The 12,503-nt window shown below is 40.4% G+C and overlaps 1 protein-coding gene across 7 annotated transcripts in view; it reads left to right on the top strand.

Moving 5' to 3' along the window:
- The window catches only part of Dse (dermatan sulfate epimerase), a 63,930-nt gene extending 53,427 nt beyond the window's left edge, over nt 1-10,503 (top strand). For 6 of the 7 annotated variants that reach the window (XM_063253867.1, XM_063253868.1, XM_063253870.1 and 3 more), the window contains 4 exons: nt 810-1,063; nt 3,362-3,601; nt 5,685-5,892; nt 7,952-10,503. In XM_063253867.1, coding sequence (XP_063109937.1) covers nt 810-1,063; nt 3,362-3,601; nt 5,685-5,892; nt 7,952-9,707 — 2,458 coding nt within the window. In that variant the 3' untranslated portion in view covers nt 9,708-10,503. Of the gene's footprint in view, nt 1-809; nt 1,064-3,361; nt 3,602-5,684; nt 5,893-7,951 lie in introns of those variants that run through there. The other variant, XM_063253872.1, reaches the window with a different exon arrangement.
- Nucleotides 10,504-12,503: the final 2,000 nt, after the last annotated feature.

Below are 12,503 nucleotides of genomic sequence, written 5' to 3'. Positions count from 1 at the left end.
TTCCGGCTCCCCGGCACTGCCCATCCTTTCTTTGTTTCTCTGTCTTAGGAATCACTCAAAAAAACATCCTGAACAGATGAGCAGGGTTTTCCAGATAATTCTTTACAGTTCTGATTGTGCAAGATCCTTTTTCTCTTCCTGTTTAGTACAGGCCACATACTATTAAAATATTTGCAGATTAATGTAGGGAGTCAAACAGATTAGGCTTCCTAGGAAATGATGATACAGTACATCTCAGAGGATCAGCTTGCAGGAGTCTCCGGAAGGTGTTTGAAGAATCTTCAAGCGTGTGCAGTTCATTTTATGGTAAAGAATGAGGTAGAGGAATTCTGAGGTAGAATCAGATTCTGCTCACTTAAATCAACCTTATTGACCCTGGTGTCGACCAGTGGTCTGTCCACATGGAGAATGCACAGACTTAGATGTCCCACTGACCATAGATAGGATGGGAAACTGACATGCACAGGGAGGGTTGGGCACTGGGGGAAGACTCCAGGGAATTTCGCCATTATGTGCCCTGTGCTGTAAATTGCTTTGAATATTTTCTACTACCTTTCATAAGAGTGCAATTGAAAAGTAAAAATTCTTAAAATCTTACTGTTGCCCAAAGCCTAGATGAGAAAAGCGCTGAGTGTAATTTTCACAGGAGGCCAGCTTTTGTTTGGGTCTCGTGGGGAAAAATGGTGCTTTGGGGTCCTGTTGGTGGTGTCATCCTTTGTGCCCTGTAGTTCTGAGGAGTTGGTGTGTCAGAAGGCTGAGAAAGCTGAGAGTCTTGGTGCAGTTGCTGAGTGGTTTATTCATCTCCGCAGGTTGGTGAAAGATGCTCCTTGGGATGAAGTCCCGCTGGCACACTCCCTGGTGGGCTTTGCCACTGCCTATGACTTCTTATACAACTACCTGAGCACGATGCAGCAGGAACGGTTTCTTGAAGTGATTGCCAATGCCTCGGGATATATGTATGAGACCTCCTACAGGAGAGGATGGGGCTTTCAGTACCTGCACAATCACCAGCCCACCAACTGCATGGCTCTGCTCACAGGAAGTCTCATTCTGATGAACAAAGGTGCGTGGGTCATATTGCATTCAGGGCAGCACCGTATCAGTCATGGCATGTCGTGTGCAAAAGCATTTCATGACTGTTCTTAGGTATGTGTTCACATTGGGATCCTAACTAAGGCCATGAGATGAAGTGCGACCAGAGTGCCTCTTAGCTAATTAAGGGATATTGCTTTCTCAATTTCTTTTTCTATCAACCTGCAGCTTGCTTACTTATGGCCTAGACGGTCCAGGCCATAAACTAGCAGCACAAGGTCGGAATATGAAAAATCCAAAATATAAATAAGGAGCAAAATAAAAGAAAGCTACTAGGAAGTAGGAAAATAGGTCTTTTACAAAAGTGAAGGGGATCGAGAAATGAAAGGATTTTATAAATTATTCAACAGTAGATGTTACTCAGACCAGCTCTGTCCTTTGCTGTATCAGCCACCACTCTTAATAAAATCTGCAAAGGGAAAGAAATGAATTAGGATTTAGTCTGTGTGCACCAGCTCCCCATGAGGTTGGGATCAAAATGGACTGTAGAACGTACTCATAAAAATAGAAAGCTACATGGGTGGTTTGTTATTTGAAAAGAATATTAAAGACTTAAAACAACCAGGCTAGATCATTTAAGTGAAAATAAAAGCAGCCTTCGTGGGTTGTGTGACTACTTTGTATTAACATATTACATAATTGTCAACACTGCTTTTTTTCCTTGCAATTCAATTTCAGTTCCTGTGGAAATCCACAAACAACTAAGATATTTAAGAGAAGCACTTCTAAGATCACAGTGAATTATTAGAATATTAAATACGTAATTGGAGTTTGGAAATTAAAGGCATTTAACTCTTGTTAATATCCCCATAAAACTAGCATTTGGTAGGTTATTCAGCAACAGATGTTATTCAGAGCTAACTTTGTCCTTTGTCATATCAGCCACCGTGCTTAATAAAACCTTCAAAGGACGTCAGTTAGCAGTGTCAGTCCCTTGCACTGACAGGAGTTTGCAGTATTTTAGGAGATTCTACCTAACGAGGAAATCGAAAAGAAGAAGGAACCTTGGGTAATATGATATCCAGGGAACAGCAGCCTTGGACACACTGGAATCTCGTTGGAGATGGAGGGCAGAGGGATAGTGAGATGACTGACATGTTAACTCCAAATGACAGAAAATGGAAATGGAAAGCCATGACCTAGGCTGGCCATGTCCAGTGTAGAGCTGGGTGGTGGAAGGAGCCCAAGTGCAGTTAATGGTCACCTCTGTACAGCTGTACCTGAGGACACAGCTGTCCTGTGAGCTTGTGGTACCTGGGATCCAGGCACCCTGAAACTTCCCACACCATGTAGGCTCTGGTAGAGGTCACGCCTTTCTAGGAGTGAAGCAATGGGGCTGTCTCTAGATTGGAGGCAGTGAGCTTTATTTTATCCGCAAGCATTGTGTGTTTTAAAAACAATCAGAGAAAACCAGCCAAACCTTAAATCTGAAGTCCTAGGTTTAGATCAAAGTTTCGTTCCTTTTGGATAGTCTGCCTGAGATCTGGGACAAATCAACCGTTCTGTAACTTGGGGGTTCACGTAGCATAATCAGGTTGTTAAAGGGTTAAGATTCCGTTCAGAGCTGTGGGCATCATAAATATTATGGAAATGTGCATTGTTGCTATGGCCTTCGTGCTTAAACTTCTAAGTCCAGAAGATTTTACCAAGCTTTTTGAACTTTGAAGTTTCTTTAGGGAGACTGAAGAGAGTGACATTTTGGCAGGCCAGGCATCCTGGCTGATGGTCCCACCCCTCCATTTCAGTGGACTCTGAACCCTACTGTGCTGCCTCTTCAGACCCTGAGACTCTAAAAGCATATAAAACGTGAAAGGTACAAGGTACAGTGGTAGTAGGAACAGAAGACTCAGCTAGCACTGACAGTATTTCTTAGATAACTGCAACCCTATAAAATAACAGCAACAGTGTGGCAAAGAGGCTTCAAAAAGAACTTTTAAGATTTCAGGAACAATAAATAGTCTTAAGATCTAAATCCTGCCTTACAAAGTTACCTTTGATTTGTGATCTTATAGGTGATCTAGTTTTGTTTAAACTTGAGAAATGACTTGTTACCACTTATGGATTTATTGTCAATTAATAAGTAACCTATATACAGAAACTTCTTAATGTCTACCGACCTCTGTTCACAGGGTATTATTTACAGTGTTAGCAAGTGAGGGTTTACAAAATGCTATTTGTAACAGTGTAAACGGATCAGATAATGTCCGGGGCTGCATTTGGCGGTGTGGTGGGTGCCCTTAGCCACTGTTTGCGTGTGTTTTACCCCCAGGGTATCTACAGGAAGCATATTTATGGACCAAACAAGTCCTGACCATCATGGAGAAATCCCTGGTCTTGCTCCGAGAGGTGACTGATGGCTCCCTTTATGAAGGAGTGGCCTATGGCAGCTACACCACCAGGTCTCTGTTCCAGTACCTGTTCCTCGTGCAGAGGCACTTCGGTATCAACCACTTCGGCCACCCTTGGCTTAAACGCCACTTTGCATTTATGTATCGAACTGTCTTGCCAGGTATGTAAGCGTCAGAAGGGGGAAAGTGTTACACAATTACGGTTTTTAAGTTAAGAGAAGGAAGTCGGTGAGATTTGTCATACTGAGTTTAAAAGGTTTGTTTTTTACTATACATATGACACAGAGGAAAATTGAATTCAAGAGCTCCACATAGCTGGAACATTTTGGAACGTGAAGGTTTGTGATTTAAGTATTATAAAACTTGGAAAATAATCAAATATAATTTCTATTCCCCACAGTACTACATTTTTTATGTACGTGTATAAGTATATGTATATAAAGTATATGTGTGTATATATATCTATATACATACAACCTTAATGGTAAAATACACACACACACACTCTCTCTCTCTTTTATATATAAAAGGCTCATAAAGTCACTTTAATTCATCTAAATAAAATATAAACAATATTTGTCCGTTTTCCTTTTTCAGTGATTCTTGATCAATTCTGTTGTAATTTTTAGCTTTGAACCCAAACACTGCAGGAATGACCCAAAAAAATCAAAGATAAAATGCACAAATTTTAATATTTTCTTTATCTGATTGAAGTAGTACAGGATATAAAAAGCAAAAAAAAAAAAAGAGTTGCTATAAAACTTCTAACTTATATTGCTGTTGTAGTTTAGCCTTCGGAGAGAACTGGATTTATTTATTTCTTTCTTTAAAAAACCCTTGAAGCTCTCATTTCTAAAACAAGATTGAAATATTAGATAAGTTTAGGAGGTCAGTTTCCACCAGGATAGATTTTCCCCCCCAGGAAACACAATTTTTATTTTGTCATTGTAGGCCTACAACAAAGAATCCAGCATTTAAATCTTTTCATGCTGGTAGCACATAGATTAGATAAAATTTCCTCTATTAGATTAGTTATAAAAAATAGTGCAGAGCAAACTTTTCAGATTTAGTTTAGACTTACGTTAAGAACCATGTTACTTTATTGCTTAATAGACTGTAGGAGAAGCCTGTCTTGTAGCACGTCTTTGATAAACAAATGCCATACCTGTGAAGCAAGGAAGCTTTATAGTTCTAGTGCCTGATGATGTGAGCTAAGATCTAACAGCCAGCTGTCTCAGGCTTAGTTTTGCTAGGCGCTGCGTGTGGGCTACTTCCTAAGCTGGAAACTGCGTATATGCTCTAACAAGAGCATATGTAAGGATATTTGCTCATATCAGTTCAACAAACTTATATTGAATGACTGGAGCACAAACCAGTCATTGTACTAGGCAGGGGATTTAAAGTGAAATAAAACATCTTCTGCTTTCAAGGAATTCATAGACCTAAAATGCGATTTTTGGATCTCACAGTTTATAATAAGATTTACTTAGAAGGGCATTTACTAAGCTATTCGAAAGTAGAATCATTAACTAATTTAAATGTAAATACAATCATGGTAGCATTTTAAAATAAATTATCGGTTTTATTAATCCATTTTCAACTACATTCTCTATTTGTATTTATGCATGTGTTGCTCCGGTAGATGTTTTGGTAATGATTATTTCTGGCTCACAGTTTTCTTGCATCTTCCTTTGAAGGGTACCCAGAGCATGTCCAGTCTTGCTTATTCCAGTAGCGATGCCTGACTTTAGGATCCTTGCATTTTCTCTGCCTTCCAGCAGCACATGCTGTCAGACTCTGTTCTGGGCATTAGGCTTCTACCTGGAATTGTATACACCGTGTACTACCCAGTTTAGTGGAGGTCCCACTGAAGCACCTTAGGTTACGGTCTTAGCCTGCAGTGCGAGTTGAGCTGCTGACCATGAGAAGATATCCATGCATAGATGCAAATGGAATGCTACCTATTGTGCACACCGGAAAGTGAGGAAGGAGGGCGGTGTGCATACACCTTAATGGTGTGGCATATTTGTTACTGCTAGCAAGCGGTTGTATCACAAATACAAACTTATGCACAGGGAATTACAATGAATGGCACGTATAGAATGTGGACATTGTGCTTTCGTTTACTGTTATGCAGGAGACACACTTGATCATAATTTGCAAGTAAGTTGGAAATCATTATTTAGATCTTTATAGGCGTATTCAGTTTTAAACTTGTTTATTTGTTCTAACTTCCTTCTCCAGGGTTTCAAAGAACTGTGGCGATTGCAGACTCAAACTACAACTGGTTTTACGGTCCAGAAAGCCAGCTGGTGTTCTTGGATAAATTTGTCATGCGCAATGGCAGCGGGAACTGGCTGGCCGACCAAATCAGAAGGCAGCGGGTGCTGGAGGGCCCGGGAACCGCATCCAAAGGGCAGCGCTGGTGTACTCTGCACACGGAGTTTCTCTGGTATGACACCTCGGGCCGCTCTCCAGAGAGATCCTACCTGGAAAACTATCCATGCAGGGCACTAACTTTTCTGTGTTTCAGAAGAAAAATTAATCTAAAGCCTTTTTCAATCCCTTCCCATATCACCTATGTATGTACAGCTTCAATGCAACTTTTATCAGTGTTTGAACCTCTGCTCAAAATATTTCATCTAAGATCTAATTGCTGTGCTTGGTTCTTGGTTCTTTCATATTAGAAGTGTCGTAGGCTTGTACTTTTTCATAAATTAGCACGATTAGATGGTACATCATTTTTAAAAGCACATAAGAACTCCCCCCACAAAACTTAGACCAAATTATTCTGATAAGCATATCAAAAAGAAAAAGTAGCAAAATATTTTGTTTTGTTCTGGTAAGTGGAGAATTATAATCTTCAAGCAGCAAAGCTGTTCCTAAACTTTGGAGAGTCTTTAAAAGTGTTTGACAACTTCACTTTGATAACCAAAGGAGCGTATAATTTTTTTTTTTGCTATAATCTTTTAAGCCTAGAAGGAGAAGCTTGGGTTTCCTTTGAAAGTATTGCCAAATACATTGTTGGCATCCAATAAGTTGAAAATCAAGATTATAGGGAACCAGTTAAGTTTTAATCCTTGGTGTCTTTTCAAGATATCGAAATTTATAGCAACTCCAAAATGAATTCTCCATAGTTTGCTTTTCATTCTTCTTTTTTTTCAAAGTTTAAACAATTAAAAATATTAGCAAAGCAGAAATGGTCTGTGGTTTAACTAGCAGTTTAAATATTGCTTTTACAAAAAACAAACAAAGAACTACTTGTGTTAACAGCTCCTTCCCAGGATACAGTGGAATTACATAATGGTGTGTTAATTTCTCCTAATAAAGAACCAGACTTAATGCTCACTAGAGGAGTCAAGTTAATGCTAAGGCTAATGTAGTTACAGATCTTCCCTTACAGAAGTCTATGAAACCAACCAAAATGAAGAGAAGGATGTTCAGTTCAGTTTGTGTCTGTGATTATTAAATCACATTAGTGATACCAGCATTACACAGTACCTCAATAGAAATAGGATTTCTGATGTTCTGAAACTGAGACTCTGGAACAACAGATCAAACGGCTAAAATCAAACACATGCAAGACTATCTATACTGCAGGCGATTGACTCGGAAAGCAAAAATGTGTAAGAGTTAGTAACACAAGTCTACCGACCTTCCCTTTGAGCAGCAAATCATATGATAGTTCAAAGCAGTTACCCCAAATCAAAAATAAACAATCATTTACATTTTTATTTTTTTGGAGATTTTCTCAATTAAAAAAGTATATTCCTAGCACAAAAATTTAATTATTGATTATTGTATTATTTTAACATTAAACATGTACCATAAGTAAAATGTTACCTACACAGTATGGCATAATATACAAAGTAACACAGAACCTTTGGATCTGACCGAGGCAGTGGTAGCTACCATTGTGACCCCTCCAGGATTAGTTTTCTGGAATTTCACTTGTTTATATTCTTAGGTGAGAAATTGGCTGTAAATTCTATCTCACCTATGAAGTTCTACCCTGTTTTAATTTATGACTTTTTCCAGAAAGAACTGATTTCAAATCAAACATTCAGTGATATCAGTTTAAACAGAACAAGTCTTCATTGTAACTCCAGGCTCATTAGAGTGCACATCTTAGCATGAGGCTTACCAGAATAGGAGACTTTCAGCTAGAAACGGAGATGAAGTGGTTACATCCATGAGCCCCACTACTTTGGGTGTCAGCTCTGAAATTCCCGAGTAAAGAAGGTCCAGGCAGAGATTCTCAGCAAAAGTCAGTCCAGTGTCAAACCCAAGGGCCATAGTTGTAAATCTCCGCTCCTTTCCGCTCACCACTGGTTTTCTCTGTGTGTACCAAATCCTGGCGTGTTTTCAGAAATGCCCATGATACTGTCTGCCTGATGGTGGTTCTGCATAGCATCTGTGTTGTTTCTTCCGGCTTTTATTATCACAGTTCTGGCAAGTTATTTCTGCTTCCATCAGAAAGTCATTTAATTTTTAAAAATTAACCCCTATAGGTATGACGCCAGCCTGAAATCAGTTCCTCCTCCAGATTTTGGCACCCCCACATTGCATTATTTCGAAGACTGGGGTGTTGTTACTTACGGAAGTGCGCTGCCCGCAGAAATCAATCGGTCTTTCCTTTCCTTCAAGTCAGGGAAACTTGGGGGACGTGCAATATTTGACATTGTCCACAGAAACAAATACAAAGATTGGATCAGAGGCTGGAGGAATTTTAATGCGGGGCATGAGCATCCTGACCAGAACTCCTTTACGTTTGCCCCCAATGGTGTGCCTTTTATCACTGAGGCGCTCTACGGGCCCAAGTACACCTTCTTCAACAACGTTCTGATGTTTGCTCCGGCGGTGTCCAAGAGCTGCTTTTCTCCCTGGGAAGGTCAGGTCACTGAAGACTGCTCATCCAAATGGTCTAAATACAAGCATGACCTGGCAGCTAGCTGTCAGGGGAGAGTGGTCGCAGCGGTGGAAAAAGATGGGGTGGTGTTCATCCGGGGAGAGGCCGTGCGAGCTTACAACCCCCAGCTGAAGCTGAAGAACATTCAGAGGAATCTGATCCTCCTCCACCCTCAGCTTCTCCTGCTGGTGGACCAGATCCACCTAGGGGAGGAGAGCACCCTAGAGACGGCAGCGAGTTTCTTCCACAATGTGGACGTTCCTTTCGAGGAGACGGTGGTAGATGGGGTCCACGGGGCGTTCATCAGGCAGCACGATGGTCTGTATAAAATGTACTGGATGGACGATACTGGCTACAGTGAGAAAGCAACACTTGCCTCAGTGACTTATCCTCGGGGCTATCCCTACAATGGGACAAACTACGTCAATGTCACCATGCGGCTCCGCAGGCCCGTCACCAGGGCAGCTTACCTCTTCATAGGGCCGTCAGTGGAGGTGCAGAGCTTCAGCATCCATGGGGACCGGCAGCGGCTCGATGTGTTCATCGCCACCAGCGAACATGCCTACACCACTTACCTGTGGACGGCGGAGGCCACGGGGCCCTCTGCCTTTGCACATGTCATCGCAGACCACCGGAAAATCCTGTTTGACCAGAGTTGTGCCCTCAAGAGCGCCAGTGTCCCTGAGGTGAAGGACTACGCTGCCATCGTGGAGCAGAACCTGCAGCATTTTAAGCCAGTGTTTCAGCTGCTGGAGAAACAGATCCTGTCCCGAGTCCGGAACACAGCGAGCTTTCGGAAGACTGCAGAGCGCCTGCTGAGGTTTTCGGATAAGAGACAGACGGAGGAGGCCATTGACAGGATTTTTGCAATATCGCAGCAGCAGCAGCAAAGCAAGGCAAAGAAAAGCCGAAGGGGAGGCAAACGCTATAAATTCGTGGATGCCGTCCCTGATATTTTTGCACAGATTGAAGTCAATGAGAAAAAGATTCGACAGAAAGCTCAGATTTTGGCCCAGAAAGAACTCCCCATAGATGAAGATGAGGAAATGAAAGACCTTTTAGATTTTGCAGATGTAACATACGAAAAGCATAAAAACGGGGGCTCGATCAGGGGTCAGTTTGGGCAGGCACAGATGGCGGCCACGACTCATGGCAGAGCCCCGTCTCTGTCCGCTTCATACACGAGACTGTTCTTAATCCTGAACATTGCAATTTTCTTTGTCATGTTGGCAATGCAGCTGACTTACTTCCAGAGAGCCCAGAGTCTGCAAGGCCAACGATGTCTTTACGCAGTGCTCCTGATAGACAGTTGCATCTTACTGTGGCTGTATTCCTCCTGCTCTCAGTCGCAGTGTTAGCACTGAAGCTGTGACCTGCTTGATCCTTCTGTGATCCCAAGAGTCTGTGCAAAAAAAAAAAAATCCTTGCTCCAGTTACTGAAATTTTTTCTCAGATTTGTTTTCACAAATTAAGGGCAGATATTTTTGCATGAGAAAGGGCTTGGAGAAATCAGAACTGGAGCAAGCCAAGAATGTATCAAAGCTAGGAAAGTAACTTGATTGTCCCCTGGAGTTTCTGGAGTTCAGCAGTCCTGGTGGTACTACTTTTAGAAAGATAAAAGAAGTCTGTTTTTTTTTTTTTTTTCTTGAAAGAAAGAAAGATTTAGATAAAACTGGGTTTTATTATGATTAATTTAATGCTATTGGTAATTTCCAGATACTATTTTATGGAAAAGACTGAAGCACACAGTTGTAAGAAATATAGACTTTTAAAGAATGAATGACAGCTTTTGTTAATACAGGACCTGAGTGATTATTCATATAATCTAATAAAAAGGATGGCAGATGATCATTAAAAACTTCTTTGTTGTCAGTAGCAAACAAGTATGCAAATGAGTATTTGCTTGGGGATGTTTGTCTCTGCGGGCATCTAATTGGTTGGTTTAATGCATTCATTGGTATTTCAATAAGCAAGACAATTATAGATAGAAAACTGTTATAGATGTAGTGACTAAACTTTTCAAAATAAAATTTTTATATCCTGAATTTCTATACCAAAGAATATGGGGAATCTAATCTGGCTATGATTCTTATGTTTTTTTAATAGAAAACTTTCTTCAAGTTTATTTTGCTAAATAAATAGAGCATAATTTTTTCTAGTGTGCTTCTTCTGTGTTCTGTTATATTCAAGATGTAACACATTTTCCAAGATCTTTGAAGACCGATTGCATAAGCATAAGCTTATAAGTGGTGTTTGATTCAAAAGAAGTAATTTCTCTACCCTTACCTTTTTATTGTTTAAACATTTTAAACATCAACTTTAAAAAAGCCAACTTTATTTCTTAAGTCACACCATACTTTTTTAAAAACTGACTTTCCAGAGTTATTTGGAGTCAGGTCCTTGGGAGGTTACAGAAACACAGTACTAAAAACAAAATCCACATTTACAATTAAGCATAAGAAATTGATATGCTTCAAAGGAGCTGACGGAACAAGTTATCTTACATCTAGGATATTAGTTCTGATATAATTGTCCTTCAAGAATAGAAAGTGTATTTGGCCTCACTGTTAGAGACATCCATTCATTTATAAGTTTAGTGTAAAAACCTGGCTTGCTGTTTGTCTTTATTCACAGAAATATCCATACGTAATTAAAAAACAAGAGCTCAGATTCCTGTGAGCACCTTTTTGCAGTTCTAATTTTGAACCTCTTTAACTTTAAAAAGACACAAGTCTGGCTTTTAACTGGACGGCACTCATTATTCTTGGAATCCAGAAAATGACTTCTGAAGAAGGTTCCTCTCAGTCCCTCGGGAGGATGTCATTACACACTGTTGGAAAGAATAATGTTTTCCAGAGAATAATGCTTCCGTTTGTCCTGCGCGGATGCTCTGAGTAGGATTTAAAGTTGCTTTATGTGACAGATTCTTTGTTTACTTAACCTGATTCAACATTCCTCTCTTCTACTCTTGCTCATTCCAAAAGAAAAATTGTCTGAAGTGATCAAAAGGAAATGTTGAAAAATAAAGGGAAAATTACTTAAGGCTACTAGGCAAACCTGATCAAACCTGAATTCAGGCATTTTTGGAGTGGAGATGAAAAGTGGGCGTGAATGTCCAGAGCAGCTTTCTCTTTGTTTTGCTTAGGTGAGGGCTGGCCACTGCGGGTCACCATGGCACAGTTTGGCTTAACGCACTGCCTCATGTTAGAAATAACTTTTCAAAGCACAGTAATAGTGCAGTTCACAAATGCTTCTGTTCACAAACAATTCAGCTCTCAAAAGTGTTGTAGCTTGGCATAACTGACCCCATCTTGAGTCCTGCATTTGACTATACCCTGTATTTGACCCAGGAAAATGGGAAATTACTCAGTATAAGTCTCATGAGAAAAGCAGAATGAGCTGTACCCAGAAGAGAAAAATTAATCTGCTCAACCAAAGAAGCAGGATACAGGTGTCAACCAAAAATTAATGTAAGATGTTAGCTAAATTGTTTCCAGCAGGATGTCTTTTTGTGGTTCTCTGTTTAAAAGCTCTGTAGCTTTACAGATCGGGACCACTTGTTTGGACTCTTGAAACGGGCGTCTGTACATGAGTGGTCCTGAGCTCAGCTAATTAAATTTCAAATTTATTGATTTGGCTGCTTGGATTCCTATATTGTTGTTCACGAACCACCTCAAAAAGTATTCAACAAAATTTTGCTTCTGTTCACAAACTTTGTATTGGGTGACAAACAGAACCAGGGCCATCGTCCCCACACAAACACAAACACGACCATCTTCCCCCAAATGGTAAAGCAGATGGGGTTCGTGAATTGAGGTACCACTGTATAGTCATCATCAATCTTGAAACACAATGAATTAAAATTACATGAGTTTTCCCCCTTTCTAGTGAACATGGTGGGGTTTTTTTTCATTTAAAAAGAAATTTCTAGCTGGGTGTGGTGGCACATGCCTGTAATCCCAGCACTCTGGGAAGCTGAGGCAGGAGTATATCAAGTTTGAACCCAGCCTGAACAGCTTAACAACTTAGTAAGACCATGTCTTAAAAGTAATTTTTTTTAAAGATCTGATATAGAGAGGGAGGAAGTTTGGGAAGGGGAGGGAGAGAGGGGAGATTTCTCTAGGTCTTTACACTGAGTGACATCCCCGGCCCTT

Source organism: Cavia porcellus, unplaced genomic scaffold, assembly GCF_034190915.1.
Source record: "Cavia porcellus strain 051 isolate PalLab524CR breed Dunkin Hartley unplaced genomic scaffold, mCavPor4.1 scaffold_7, whole genome shotgun sequence".
Lineage (NCBI taxonomy): Eukaryota > Metazoa > Chordata > Mammalia > Rodentia > Caviidae > Cavia > Cavia porcellus.
This window is presented reverse-complemented; position numbering and strand designations above follow the sequence as displayed.